Source organism: Gastrolobium bilobum, unplaced genomic scaffold (assembly GCF_033153095.1).
Source record: "Gastrolobium bilobum isolate Gb01-03AN ecotype WA unplaced genomic scaffold, APGP_CSIRO_Gbil_v1 utg3539, whole genome shotgun sequence".
Taxonomy (NCBI): domain Eukaryota; kingdom Viridiplantae; phylum Streptophyta; class Magnoliopsida; order Fabales; family Fabaceae; genus Gastrolobium; species Gastrolobium bilobum.
In genome coordinates this window covers 123137-139360 of record NW_026897898.1, presented here as the reverse complement: position 1 = coordinate 139360, position 16224 = coordinate 123137, and the positions used below count along the sequence as shown (strand labels likewise).

The following is a 16224-nucleotide window of genomic DNA, read 5'->3' as shown; positions in this document are numbered from 1 at the left end:
CCCGAAAGCCTGAGTAATTCACTAATTCATACATTTCTCCTTACCAAGAAATAAAAATGAATAGCAAAAATAAACATCGCACTGTTTTCTCAACTCATCATGCTAACGAGCTCAACTTCATTCTAAAGTAGCTGTTACAATGGGTATCATATAATCATTATCAAATTTTTGGTGTCAAAAAGACCAAACCTTTTTTATTTAATCGGTTCATAATAGAACAATCTTTCCTGCATTCCACATGAAATGGTCTGAATTTGGTAGCCCATAGTAACACTGCAACTTGGAGAACGCAAAATAGCTAAACCAATATCATGCATTGTACGCAACGGAATGTAATTGTACCACAAAAGACTGAAAGAATATGACCATTTGGGATGAATGAGTTAAAAAGCCACCTCGTAATATGAAGACCAAAACCAATAACTGATTACAAAATTTTGTGAACTCAACCTTCCATACATTCATAATAGAGAATATCGATACATCACCTACTTGAACGGAACGGTAAGATACCCACACAGCTTTGAATTGTTTTGAATGAATCGTTCTCCAAAACTATAATAACTCGAAGAAACATTAAAGGAAAAGGGTAAGAAAATGCACCTTTAAAATTAACATTTCCTTCACTGAATATTAGCTGCACAACCGAGGCCAGCGTGAATGCATAAGAAAAAAACCCGAAGTTCCAAAAAGGAACAGCTCTTATCCTATAAACAACTCTGTTTTACTTGTGCCCTTTCCTGTATCTTCCCATAAAATTTCCAGAATCTTTTTACCAAAAAAAAGCTGTATTTTCATCTCTTGGCAACTCTGCTTCGTCTAGTTGTCCTAGATGGAGTTGCATAATAAGCAATATCCATAGCCCTTTCCAGACCTTGCTCTTCTTCCCCATCACTAGTTTCATCAGATCTCCATCTTGGTGCACCATTGATATTTTCTTCAGTATTTAACTTCTCCATATGGCTAAAGAAATGAAATACACAAAAATATTCAGTCTACATAAATATGAAACCCTTCTCGGTGAATATTAAAAACATTAGATTAACGCACACAGACATATTATACATGAAAATTATACAAAACAAGTAATATCAATAAAAGAAAAGCAATGGGCAAAAAAAGAAACAGGTAACTATATTCTTACCTCCGAGAAACATCCATTGGATCATCAGTGGACCCTATATTCCAACTTACACCATCTTTATGTGATTGGACATTCCAGCTAGACATATTTGGAAAGTCATTCGCAAATTCTTTTGGATAGCTGAGTGTAGATCTAGTAGCAGGATTAGCCGTAGCTTTCGAGGAGTACATAGGACTGGTAATTTGATTATGGCCAAAAAGCAGTTTCCGTTCAACTCCTGGCGAGATTTTATCTGGCACATTTTCCTGAAAATTGCTTGGTGATTTTCTGTTATATCCCTTCAGAGGTGAACCATTCATGAAACGGATCCTATGACTCCTTGGAGTTGGTGTGTTATCATATCTAAGAATTTTGCCAATTTTACCTTGATGATTTGGAACCGCCTCATTATTAGTAAATAACCCCTCATGACGAATTGATGGGGAACCGTAAGTACCAAGCTCAGGGCCAGTAGTGGGGAAAGGCATGCTTATTTTGGTTGAAGTTCCTAAAGTTGATGAATTTAACAAACCAGTCGTTTGATCTCTATGCAGCATGAGGGAAGAATTTGCAGATGAAGGAATCAATAAACTGGTTGACCTGGAATCCGGAAACTGAGGAACATCAAATTTATCAGGAATTTCAACTTCTTGAGAAATAACAGCACCCTCAGTCCAGTTTCCGCTCCTCAGTTGTTGCTGCTCAACTTCTGGCATCAACTCCAAGCATCTATTCTGTTTTATTCAAACATAAAACCATTTCACAAACTTGATCTAAGACTATGCTGAATCTACAAAAGTTTCTAAAGGTATAACTCCAACAATAAAAGAGCAAACCACAATGCAAAAAAGCTCCCCAGATAGGGGTGATGACGCACACAAAATTAATTTGAAATATCATGCATATCACAAAATAAATTCTTGCTACATCTAGACATCTAGACATCCTGCATGCTTCGGTGGTTTCAGCAGATCTGGAAGTTCTTGTTTTGGCTCACACAATTTACATCTTCTGGTAAATTGCTAAATCAAATCTTGATTCTTGACAAAATTTATTGTTTATTTTGTCTAATTAATTTTCTTTGCAATGAAATTCTAATACAGCAAGAATCAAAAGGGACCAAACTCAGGGACAGACACCATGTACAACAAGATCGGCCATCCATAATGTCTCGTGCAATGATATTTTTGAAGTATTTCCTCAGTTTTCCTTTCATACATTTCTATTTTTTTTTTTTAAAGAAAGTCACTTGGATGTTCTCTATATAAAAATTATTATATCGAAAAAAATCCACACCTGCTAAACATCTACCAATTGGAACCTCCTCTACTTTAGAGACAGTTTATCCAAACATGATAATAAAAGTCAACTCCAATTTGTATAAAAAATGTGTACAGGAAATATAGTGAATGCTAGCCAGAAAAATAACTAATGCTTGTCATGATTCAAGGATAAAAGTCAGGACGACCATATTTGCTTCAAATTTAAAAAAATTTAAATCACTTACAACCAAATTGGCTCTCCAGTTAATAGCAGTTTCTAATCTTGGTAGAAACTCTTGACTTATAGAACCTTTTGAAATGGAGTCTTGCTCCGCCTTTTCAAGTTTAATATGAACTTGATAGGCTTCGGAGTACCTGTAGCGCTGAAACACATAAATTTATAAGCCAGAAATGCTTTCTCATTTTCTTCAAAATTAAATATTATCGTCAGAAAGTTATGCGAAATTACACCGACATATTTGAAGAAAATAAATGAAGTTCATATTTATTTACACCAGGAATGGTAGCCCAATAGGAAAGTGAGGTATATATAAAGTCCACATCAATACTGAGGTTAACTACACATATTATGATCCATTAATTAGGCTTTAAAAACCAGATATCTAATCTATGCAAGAAAGAAGTAAAGATCAAGATTTATCATCCAAATCCCCTTACTTTCACTCCGCAAAAGATATGGATGACATGGCCATGAATACAAGATTATAAAAGGCGATCACCTCAAGAAAATCCAGGAAGCATGTTACACATTAAGCCAATAAAGGATCTGAATACGGCAAGGATATTGCCGGCAACTTTGGAAGGCAAATATTTGTTCTCTTCATACGGTGGATCTGGCAGGACAAGTAAGTAGGAACTACATTTGTCCTTGTATGGGGCATCAGTATTTGGCAAGCTAAGTTATGATGCTAGTAGATACTAAACAGAGATCAATGAGGAATTCTAGGATATGCTAAGCAAAATAGGTGGGAAATAGTGGTATATGCATGATATGGACCAGAACATAACATTATGGGCTAAAACTTATAAGTAACATTTACAAGATTCCAAAACTACAACTGAAAAGACCACAAGACAGACAGAACAACAATATCAATAAACCAGTAGCATCAATGTTGGATGTGGAACCAGCTATCCAAGTTAATTACCTGAATATAAAACACAACAAGCAGACTTCCAGTTGTCCTCAGCGGGTCTTCAATAGCATAATCCAAAAGACACTTGTGTATATATTTCTCTTCGTCAGAATTCCATGGCAATTCAAGCATTCGATCCACCAAGTTCCTCCTAATACAGAGGCAACAAATCTCAGTCACCAGGACCTCCACCCACGCCACCCAATTATTATATTGGCCTTTTAGTTTGTCAGAAGTATCCCCAGATGCTCCTTTATTGAAATTCTTTTCCTTCACTCTGGTGCAGAGATTTCTCTCATGCATAAATGCTTCAGTCAAAAGTCCACACTCAACCCTCACCCGCACTGCAGTGACAGCATCTCTGAGTGAAACCACGTGTGGTCCACCATCATGTCCAGCCCACCTCAAAACCATGAGAGCTGTATCAGGGCTACCCCTTTCTAACAGTACTTCAGCAATTTTTGGATGAGATGCCGGGCCAGAAATTTCAGGAAGAAGGCGACAAGCTTCCTAACAGAATAATAAATTATATTACACTAGAAGGAAAAAGAGCAGGTCCGCAATAACATCCAATATTACAAAATACAACAAAATCTATACCCAATGATTCCAAGCTTCAATTTAGCCCATTTCTTATATTGGGAAGGAGGGAATTCTTGGTGTTATCATTAAATACCACTGGTAAACTTGATACACATCCCGGATCCTTTACTTTGAGTGAAAACATGACTGCATGCCAATTCATTAAAAGGGAGAAAAACAAATAACCTGACTAACATCTAAAACTCAAGCCCCAATAAATTCTTACTGGTTTATTTTCAGGATCAAATATAAGATTCTAATATAATCAATGCCTATATAGTGCCTAGATTTTTTTTCCTGAATGAATATGATGCTTATCATTAGAGTAGACAAGAAATGAGACTCACTGAGCATAATATTATGTTGAAGTTACCTGTAAAGCCTCATCTGTGTGATCATCCAGAAGGAAAAAAGTCAAAGACTCGAGTAATGAGTGCCTGCTAATACTAAATGTAGCTGCAAAGTCCTCTAATATGTATCTCCATTCCTCATCCGGAATTGTCCAGTGGCGATCATACAAATAATACAGAAACTATAGAGGTTAAAGAAAGAAAGAAGTATTGCTCTAAATGATAACTATCACTGACACATCGAGAGTTCCACACCCACAATAAAAAGGTAAGGGTAAAAGGATACAATTGCTTGTTTTGCTATCACCATATCAGAACTTCCACGTAAAAAGAGTAAGTCAGCAGCAGCACGGAGATTTTTGAAGGGATAGTAACCCAGCGCCCGATCAGTGTTAGACCTGAAAATTGACGCTCCATCCTTCAGCAAGGATGCAACTTCAAATCCCTCTCCGACTTCATGTATAAACCCCTCATCCAAATCAAGATTATTCAATGCATCTTCGATAAATAAAGATCCATCATGTCCTGTTGACTCCACAGATTGATTTATTGCATCAGGCCAAGCACGTCTAATTGCTTCTGATTTCCGTTTGCGGACAACTGAAGCCCATGATGAGCTATCAGTAAAACGGGATCTCACATTCTCCAAAAATTGATGTCTTGTACACCAAACAATAATCTCCATATGCTGAGTAGAACAATTAAAACAACAAATTAATCACTAGAACGAAGATTTGCAATGAGCTACTCTATATTCTTCAGAATTCCATACTTCTGGGACAGAGGACGACACATATAGGAAGAGTATAACCTAACAGGCTTGACAAACAATATTAATGAAAGAGAAAGGACAAATATCAGCCACTTCTACAAACAGCCCTCTTACACACAATATAAAACACAGCGTGAACTTCTATAACAAAGTTTACCAATTGTCATCTACGCTTTTCAAGATTAGGGAATAAATCTCATCCAACAAAAACAGCCAACATCATTTGAAAAGAAATCATAGCTAGAAATACCATTAAAAAAAGATGATATCAACAAACTTTTATCATGATGCTTTTTACAGCACATCAGCCAAGCAAGAAACATTTCAAAAATCACATATCAAAGAAAAAAATGTAAGCATTTATACAATTACTCCATTCAACACAATCTTGCAAAATAAAACCTGCTTCGTCTTTAATATGCTCTCTTGGAGATGGTGCAAATCATGAAGTTGTGCTGAAAGAGTACCCTTAAAAGACGACTCCAAAATGTCTAGCACATTTGATATACCCTTCAAGTATAATGAGAATTTCAGAAGTATACTCAATCTCTCTTCCAATCCTAAAACGTCAAGATTATCTAGTAGATATTGTTAGGGAGCACAAATATTAATGTTTGATAAAAAGGTCATACTAAGAACTAGCTTGAGATACCAAAAATTAAGGTTTAAGGATACAAATTTCCTGTAATTCAGTTATGATGTTTTTGAATGTCCTCTTGCACCAATCCTTCACTACCACTTCATCCAACAAAAATGCTATGACAGGATCACTGGAAACAGCAGTTTCATCCATACATACATCTGTAATGTCTGTAAAATTCCTGTTCAGGAAAATGCAAAGTGGAGACAAAAGGGGACATGATAAAACAATAGAACAAATAAGAAACATGGGGGAAGGGGAAGAAAAAAATGAATTTGAAGTTTCTCTAAGGTGTTAACACTAATAAGACTAAATATTATAAAATACATTTTCTTACTGATTAAAAGGCATTAAAATTAAAAATTAAATATGCCAATGAATGAATGACTGATGTAGAAAAGGATACAATGGCAAATTAAAGAAACCAAGTTATTCTCAAGTGCAACATCAAACAAAGAATAAAGGCGTTGGACATCAGCAGTGAGTTGTTTCTCCCCATCTTCTATTTCTTGAAATCTCTCGTCCAACCTTTTGGAAATAAGGCCAGCTTCTATGCACTCATAATAAAGTCGGAGATGCAGTCTAGCACCACTCTTTGAAACTGGGATTCTACAAATTGGGCAAATATCGCACCGTTGACTACATTCTTCACATAAAGAGGCATGCCCACATGAATTCAGTACATGGTGGACATAGCGACCACAGCTTCTCAAGTCTCTAGTTGCACGGCAGCGCTCAACTTTGGCTTGTTTGCACAACTCAATCAGATCAATGGATGCCAAGTGTTCCAATGCATCCTAAAATCAAGCATGACAAGCCACTTATTTTCTTTTCTTTTCTCAATGCAGTAATTATTTATTTGACATATATCAAATGCTAACCTCTATTTAGCATCAGTAAAATGAAAATTAACTCGTATACAGCACAAATACAGGGTTTTTTTTTTATTTCTGAATCTGAGCTGGTATAATAATAATTCAGACTGAAATGTCAACCAAATGAAGCATTTGACATGGATAACAAGGAAGCAAGATTTATAAATATTTAAATTATGAATAGGTTCAGAACATGACAAATGCTCACTTTCTCACATTAATTCACAGCTTATTATCTCGGCTTAACAATTCCCCACAGTACATGCCCACGACAAATATCCAGACACAACCAGTAAGAACTTCGTAAAACAATAAATATGTTCACATTAAAGGACAGGTGTTCATTTGCTTAGTAGGCTTAGTTTACAAGAACTACTCACAGCTCTATAAATTTACTATAGTGATTACCGTTTGCAATATACAGTTCAAACCTGCCCCCTCGGCAAAACTCAATTGAAGTGGGTGGGAACTAGAATAGTGTAGTCAACAGGTTTAAAATTGTGTCCATATTAAAAGTGAACGATCTGTCCCATTTGAAATGGGAAAAGGAAAAAGTAAGCATACAAAAATTTCCAACCAAACAGTGTGTTAGTAATTAGCAGCTAGGGTTTACGATGTAGCTCGCAACAAGTAAGAGCAGCTGTTAAAATTGAGAGGAAGAGTACCTGAACTAGTTTGCTACTGTAGTTTGGTTGTAGTGTTGGGGATGAAGATCTTGTGCTGCCGGTGCCACCATTAGAGCTCGACGGAACGGTGAATCCGTTCAGCCTCCTATCCATTTCTCAGTGATAACTAAACCGTGAGATTTGTGCAAACACACAAATGAGGTGACAGATAACCAAATGGTGCAGATTAAACTTAATCGAAGAACCTCATCGATTGCTCTGAACGACTCTATTTTCTCGGAGAGGGAAACCCCCACAGATTGCAATTGAAGGGTTTTTGAAAGACTTTTCCCTTTTCTTTTTCTTTTTTTCAATCTTCTTTCCTACTCACTCGGTTGGTTCGGGTCGGGTCGGGTTCATTCAGAATAAAACATAGGCCGAAGAGTCACAACCCAATTTCGATAGATCTTAGGCCCAAGTTTCCAAGCGTTTGCTTTCTCTGTTTTTATTACTCCATTTCTTATAAATTCACGAGAAGTACGTCCTGGGTATTCAAAAATACCTATAATTGGTTTAAAACTTTAAGTCCCGAATTAGATTAGTATAGCGATGAATCGATTAGAATATCTTAAAAAAAAAAAAAAATCTCTTAACCGTGAATATCTAAGATTTCTTTTTTGGTGAGATTATCTCAAGCGTCAACTTTGCTTTTGCTATATTTCAAATTATCACTTCACTGTAAAAAAAATTATTCATATAGAACTTAATTTGTTAATTCAATTACACCTTTGATTAGTTATAAATAAAAGCCTAATGAAAGTCTATATTAAATAATATTTGACTTAAATATTTAAAAACAAATGGTTCGATTAAGCTTTTTTTATATTAATCATAATCAGTAAACGGATGTTCTTCAATATATTGAATAATATAAGGGTGTGTTTGGTAGAAGAGTTTTATTTTATTACCTGAGAAAGATCATATAGAATTCAAAGAAGACCATGTTTGATAGGGATTTTCAAAAAAAATTGTATCTCTAATATGACATTGTGTGTAAAATTTTATCTAGATTACCAGTTGAAAATACCACCCAGAGAGTGATATTTTGATTTGGCTAGAAAACAAAAAATTAGGGAGCGAAATTTGGACACAAAATTCTCTGAAATAAAGTGCCAAAAATGATACACAATAGTTACTTGAGTAATTTCAACCTTTTTTTTCAGCAATATTTTACCTTCAATTAAATATAGACTAGAAAAACTTAAATCAATTTTCTCGGTAATATTTTGACTTACCAAACAATTTTTTTTTAAGTTTCTCATAAAACTTATGTTTTCACTATATTCTCAGTAACTGTGATTATCTCATAATAAAAATTCTTTTCTGCGAAACACCCTCCGATGGAAATATTGACTGTCATTGTATCTGTGGTGCGCGTATTGTTGTTTCTTCTTCTTTTTTTCCTTTTTTTGGGAAATGAATTGATATGTATACTTGTAATATTGCACCAGTTATTTCACAGTGATAGTACGAATTCAGCATCAGTAATAGTCAACTTGAATAACCGTTGCAAATGAATACATAAAGATTTTCATTGCTTCAGCAGTTAGAATATTTTATTTCTATTATTATTATTATTATTATTATTATATCAGTACCAATGTTGAATAACCGATCATATTTTATTTCTATTAGTCCAATTTTTATATTGGAGCCAAGTAATAGAATTGGTGTAACCCGGTCGATTCAACTAGTGACCCGACTCGATTCATAAAAAAATCATAAAGTTTATCATTTTTTTTAATTCATAAATTATTTATTTATTTTTAAATATTTAAATGATTTGTTGCTTATTAACTTACTTAGATTATGTACCTACAACACTAATATTATCTAGGTTATAGAATATGCAAAGAATTTTGATTTAATTTATAATTATAAATATCATCTACTGAACATGAGAAATTGTATTACAAACATTATATATTTTTGTTGGATATTAATGTGTGATTTAATATTTTTATATTAAAATATTTAAAATTGGTATTATTTTTTTACTGATATTTGAATATGTTTTTAATATTTTTAATATAATTTGTAAATTTATATATACTTATCGAGTCATGCATTTGAACCAATAATTCATTCGTTGAACCAGTTATCCAATAACCTAATATCTAGAATTTAATAACATTAAATGTAGGGTAAGCAATTAATCAGAGGTAATCATAATCCTATATCTCAAAGGAGCAGATGGTCCGAAACTACGCGCTGTGCTTGCAAGCAATCCAATAATAAAAAATAAAAAAAAACCCAACTCTCTCACTTTCAATCAAAAGTTAATCTAAAGCAAATAAGCAATTGAGCCCCAATATGAACTATAATATGGTAATGCAAGTAGACCACGTTTTGTTTAGTTTTTTTTTCTAATAACAAGTAGACCACGTTTTACACCAACAAAAAGCTTCCCTAATTGCTCATTAAATCTGGACAGCAGGGGACACACCTGCAAATAGGTTCCCTGTTTATGCATTATTTAAAGCAACACGATGGCCCTCTCATGCTCACAGCAAGGCTCCTATCTTTGTTAACTAAATTTCGTGTGGGCCTTCCCCAGTATTTGGGGTCTATGAATCATCGTTGAATTTGTACAAGAGTTCAATGGAGAAAAGAAAGAAATCTTAGAAGTGAAAAGAAATTCGAACAAAATATAATAATTTATTTTATAATAAACATTGTTTCATCATGCTTCATATAATTACATAGAAACCTTTCATCATTTGAAGAATCAACGAGCGAAATGATTGGGTTAGTGTAAGCCAACGTTGATGTTATAATAAAGAAATCAGATACCTCCAGATCATGAAATTTATAAATAATCATTGCACCATCATGTGCCATAATACATATTCTCTGCCATACCCTCCATTTTTATATAAAACCTTTACCATCCAAAACATGCTTTAACCAAATATCATAACCTAAATTTATTTGATCGATCATGCTGTTTCCGATTATACCCTTCACTCCATGCTCGGGTAATAACGTTTTTTTAGAATAATCAACTATCAAGCATGGGTATTTATACACTTTGTTCTGTTTATAATTCCACAATACGATAAAGAGTCCCTACATCCCCCGCACGTGCAAACAAACAGGAACTGAATCATCGATTAACGATATAACCTAACCAAGTAAACGATTTGTTTAACCGTTAATCACATGATTACCAGCTCAGGGGGTCACATGGCCAGGTCTTTAAAATGCTAACATCGAAGCCAAGTTGGCGTTGCTACTGTTCCATGAAGGTGGTTGCACGTGCAGGTGTAGACACAATCACACACAATGTAACACCCCTTGGTTAAGAAAGTGAGAGGAAGGGGAAGGGGGTATTATTGGTATTACCATTATAAGAAAAGCAAGATATAATGATGATCAATGGATCATTATTTAGGAAAAGTGAGGTTTGACCGTTGACCAGATCAAGCCAAAAACATAGTAATTTTGACTGAAAGTGCACGTGGGATAGACATTCTACACGTGTGCTTCGCTGTCCGTCGGAATCAATTGGACATGGAGAATGGTGCGCCAAGTAGGATCCTCGTGGGTTGCCCACACCTCGAGGTGAGAAGGAGAACGCTGCTGCATTTGCAACCATGCCAACACTCATCTTTCTTTCTATATTCGATGTATAATGTCTTTTGTTTTTGGCCTATCATTAGTGATATTTTTTATGAAAACAATAACATTTAGTCTTAAGAGAAGACAAGAAAGTAAGAACGTGTTTTGGATCAACAACTGTAAGAATAGTTTTCCTTAATGTTAATGTGAGAGTGCATCATCCTTGAGATTAACTTAATTCTAGTTAATACAAATTTTAGATTACCGATATCTTGCCAAATAACTTTTGGAACATTTGACGTAGGAGATATTTATTTTTAGGTAAGTTACGAAAAGGTATTTGGTAGGTCAATTTTTTTTTGAAAAATTGAGTTAATTTTACTGATGCTATGTTTGGTTGGATTATAAAATTTTGATGAAAATCTGAACTGAAATGACAAAATTATCCATTTTTACACATATGTTGATATATTGTATAAGGGCATTTTTGTCTCAAAATGTGAAAATGCATTTTCTAATTGGTGGAAAAAAATAATATCATGGGTGGAATGAGATTGTTTGTTTTTCATATGTAGTTAAAAATGGAAATGATTGGGGAAAAAGTATCCTCAAATTTTTTTACTTTTACTCGTACTAAACATGGTAAAAAAATTTCCCCACCCCATTTTTCCAACATTACAACCAAAAAAATTATACCAAACACCTCCTAACAAAAAATAGGTTAGGGTACAAATAAAGTTGGTGGGACTAGGTTTCAAAATCAAGTAATATCCAACGAAACATAGTACAACTTAACTCCTTATTATTTATTTTATTTTATTTTTAACATTTAAATAGACTTGAGTTATATTCGTGAGCATTAATACGTTAATACTATATTCTTAGAACTTTTTTCATTTCAATAGGTAAAATTTTAAACATATCAATTTATTCAAGTGCTAAACTAAGGGTGTAAATAGATTAGGCTTTGACTTAAATAGTTCAAGCCTGTATAAAAATCCTTTGGATTGCCTGACCTTTAAGCCTATGTAGGCCCAGATTACAAGTCTGGTCTGAGCTGTATTTAAAAAATAAAAGCCTTAACCTAGATTTGTTAGCCTGTTTAAACCTATTAAACATACAATAATTAAAAAGTAACCAAAATAATATTACTTTGTTATTCAAATTTATTAAAATAATTATTTTATTTATTTTATTTATTTTATTTAATATAAATAATATGATATTGGCTGTCATGTAGGCTTATAGGTCCGACAAGTACAAAAAAAGGCTATGACCTACTTTTCAAATAGTTTTTTTAAAAGCCTAAACCTGTTCTATTTGACTATTCATAATAGGTAAAGTCTAGCCTAATATAGGCTAAGCCGTAGGCCCCTATAGGTCGACCAACTCATTTACACCCCTATGCTAAACCCTTTTGAATTTAATATCATATCTCATTTTATTAAAAATATATATGAGAGTTAAAATTATCTCATTATTTAACTTGTATTAATAAATTTAATATTTTTGTATTTTGTTCTGGACCAGTCTTCACTGCCCAACATATTGGACTGACATACAAAAGTTCATTTAAGGGTCACACCCCTACCTTCTCATAGTGAGTATATGGGACTAGAGAATCCATCGCTCCCTGCATAGCTTACTAGGTACATATAGTGATGTTCACCCTCACTCACAACAACAAGGTAAATGGCTAAACGGTTGGGCTCTCACTCTCTCTCATATCATTGAGAAGCATCTCCCACTCATATAAACCAATATTCCAGTGTTATTAAACTCTGATATATCATCGACTCAATCAAGATACCACGTCAATGGATAAGTGATTGAACTGGTTGGATTGAATTTATTTAAATATGTATAACATATCTACAATTAGAAGTAATAGTTTTACTAAAGTGAGGTGGCTTAGTGGTTAATTTTTCACTTCTATCTAAAAGTGCAATTGTGATGTGTTGGATATTCAAATGTTATGGAGTCCCATATTGATTTATAATGGGTAAGGGGAGTCCATATAAGTGAGAGAACCCATGAACTCAATGCCTTAAGGTTTTGGATCGAGACATGATGTCAGACTCACTTGATTTATGATTAGTTTAGCTTAACCCATTAGCGATGGTCCCGCACCATGGGCTTTTCCTAGCCCCGCCTGACAGTGGTATTGGAGCTGGTTTAGGCTATCGCTAGCTGATGTTTAGCTTGAGGCTGGTTGAGTACTTAGGCCTGTGATACTCAAAGAGAGAGGGAGCATATCAAATTATCAATATGGGGTTCACACTTGAGGAGGAGAATGTTGGAATATTCAAGTGTGGTAGAAGGGAGATTGTTAGGATATTCAAGTGTGATAGAGTTCCATTAAATGGGATCCATATAAATAGGAGGATCTGTGAACCCAATGCCTTAAGGTTTTGAGCTGAGATACGGTGTCTACTTAAAAGTCAGCGCGGAAGCGTTTGCAAGTTGGCACGTAGAGCTCGGAGCTCAGCACTAGGAGTTCGGCAATCAAAGGTCGGCCTGTAATTAGAGGTGGCAATACGGGTCAACCCGACACGACACGTTTTCGACCCGTACACTATTTGACACGACCCTGACACGACCCATTTTGTAAACGGGTCACAAAACACGAACCCTGACACGACCCGTTGCGGGTCACGGGTCGACACGACACGACCCGCAAAATTTAAAATTTTAAAAATAGTGGGATTATTTTGAAAAATAAATAAATTAAAAACAATAAAAAAATAAAAAAAGATTAGCTTCTGTTTCTTGAGATTTTTAATTCCTTGTATTCTTTTCTATACTAAACAATGACTATATATATCAATATATAAATGAATAAAAATAATAATATAATACAATATTTAATTGAAAATTAAAAAAATGACACTGTGCAGGTTGAAACGCGAACCTGCGGGTTGACACGTGACCCGACACGAAAAAAATGGGTCACATTTACACAACCCTGACACGACCCGCGGGTTGACACGACACGTGATTTGGCGGGTCGGGTTATGGGTCAACCCGCGGGTCAATACCTGTATTGTCGCCCCTACCTGTAATCACTAGGAAATCCTTACGCTGCAAAAAATGAAAAAATGAAAAGGAGAGAGATAGAGGAATACACAGTCGAATTTCAACATGGAAAATCTTATTTAATGTGAAGAAATAAAAACCATGGGACAATAGTACATAATCAAACTTCCATTATGAAACATAATGGGTTACAAGAAATCAAACTTCATCAAGAAATTATTGTTCACTCAAACCTTACAATTGTGATACTCAAACTTCCCTAAAGAGGTCTAACTTAATCTTCTCTATAGATGTATTTTCACTCAACTCACATTCTAAACTCCTCCAGCTCTCTCCCGAGCATATATAGGAGAGGGAGAACATTCTAGATCATAGAGAGACAAATAGACAACATTGCGCCACTCAGAGGGGTGTCACCTTGAGCCTTGCACCAAGTAAGAGTTCCAACAACCTTGAGCCTTGTGCCAAGCATCGAAGGAATAAACATCCCAAACAAATCTCCCAATTCCGACTTCAATGTGTCGAGTTCAGCATCAACCTGGCACCTTCACAACAGTCTTCAAATTTTTTTGCTGGTACTGACTTCATTATCATGTCGGACCAATTTAGGTCGGTGCACACTTTGGTGAGTTCGAGCTGTCCATCCTCCACCACATCTCGGATCCAGTAATACCTCACACTAATGTGCTTAGTGCGGGAGTGATACGTCGAGTTTTTTGCAAGATGAATTGTGCTTTGGTTGTCACATTTCAGTTCATAATTATCTTGATCATAGTCGAGTTCAAAGAGAAACTTCTTCACCACAATTATTCTTTGCAAGCCTCAGTCATAGCTATATAATCAGCCTCATTCGTCGAAAGTACCACATATTTCTGCAATTTTGATTGCCAACAGACAACTCCTCTTGCAAACGTCATCAAGTATCCTGTCATCGACTTGCTCGTGCAGGCATCTCCCCCTAAATCAGCGTTCGTATAGCATTGCAGCTCGGCCTTTCCTTCTCTAAATCGGAGGCATAAACTTGTCGTTCCTCTGAAATACTTGAAAATTCACTTCACTGCTTCCGAGTGTTCTTTGCCGGGGTTCGACAGATATCGACTTACCATTCCAACAGTATACGCCAAGTCGAATCTCCTACATACCATTGCATACATCAAACTTTCAACCATTGTCAGATCGGGCCATTTTAAGCTTCTTGCCAATCTCCATTTCCACCATAGCCTGAAATTCTTTGAAGGCTTGGAGTACATTGTCTTTAGATTTCAACAAATAAACCCACACTTTGTGGGAGTGATCATCAATGAAAGAAACAAAGTATTGAGTTTCTCCAAGGGATCTCTCTGACATAGAGTATACATTGGTATGAACAAGGTCAATAACATACATGCATCGTCTGGGTTGATCCGATCTTACAAAAAAAACCCGGTGTTGTTTACCAACAAGGCAGTGTGTGCAGCTCTCCAGCACTTAACCTTACAACTCGGTCAACAGTACTTTCTTTTTCAAAATTTGCAATCCCTTCTCGCTCGCGAGGCCAAGGCATTTGTGCCACAGATCTATGTTAGATCCATCTCGGACAGAGTTGGCCTCACCATCATTGATCCTTCCTTGCATTGCGTCCAAGGAGCATTCCTTCTTATCTCAGGCCACTACTAGGTTTTCCTTGGCCAACTTCCATCTACAACCTCCAAAGCAATTCACTAACCCGACATCATCGAGCTTACCTATCAGGATTAGGTTCAATCGCATGTTAAACACATGTCTTACTTCTTTCAATATAAGTTGGCACCTAACATCTGTGGTCAAGGTTACATGACTGACTCCAACAATTTTGTTTGTAACTTGGTTTCCCATTTTTACGACTCCAAAATCACCATTTATATATGAAGAGAAAAAAAACCTTTATGTGTAGTAAAGTGGAAGAAAGCACCTGAGTCAACAATCCAGCGTAGAGTTCATAAGCCACATTCAAAAAATTATCTTCTCTTAGAAGGAATATCTCGGCATCCGAGTTGGTTGCCACCGCAGTGGTGCTCTTGTCTTATTTCTTCTTCGAAACAATATTACCCAACTTCACAGTGTCATTATTTCCATCTTTTTGCAGAGTACTACAGTCAGGCTTATTGTGACTGTGCTTTTCACAATAGAAGTATTTTAATTCGTATTTCGGCCTAGATCGGCCTCTGGATTTGTCACGACCG

The 16224-nt window shown here is 35.4% G+C and overlaps 1 protein-coding gene across 1 annotated transcript; it reads right to left on the bottom strand.

Annotated features, from left to right (window-relative positions):
* Nucleotides 1-79: 79 nt before the first annotated feature.
* Nucleotides 80-7687, bottom strand: LOC133311260 (E3 ubiquitin-protein ligase HOS1). The gene is made up of 10 exons (XM_061512278.1): nt 7427-7687; nt 6293-6683; nt 5922-6056; nt 5649-5824; nt 4761-5162; nt 4498-4656; nt 3555-4052; nt 2631-2768; nt 1145-1857; nt 80-963 (listed from the first exon to the last, which is right to left on the bottom strand). The coding sequence occupies exons 1-10, from the start codon at nt 7538-7540 to the stop codon at nt 795-797; spliced, it is 2895 nt and encodes a 964-aa protein (XP_061368262.1). The 5' UTR covers nt 7541-7687; the 3' UTR covers nt 80-794.
* Between the last annotated feature and the right edge of the window lie 8537 nt (nt 7688-16224).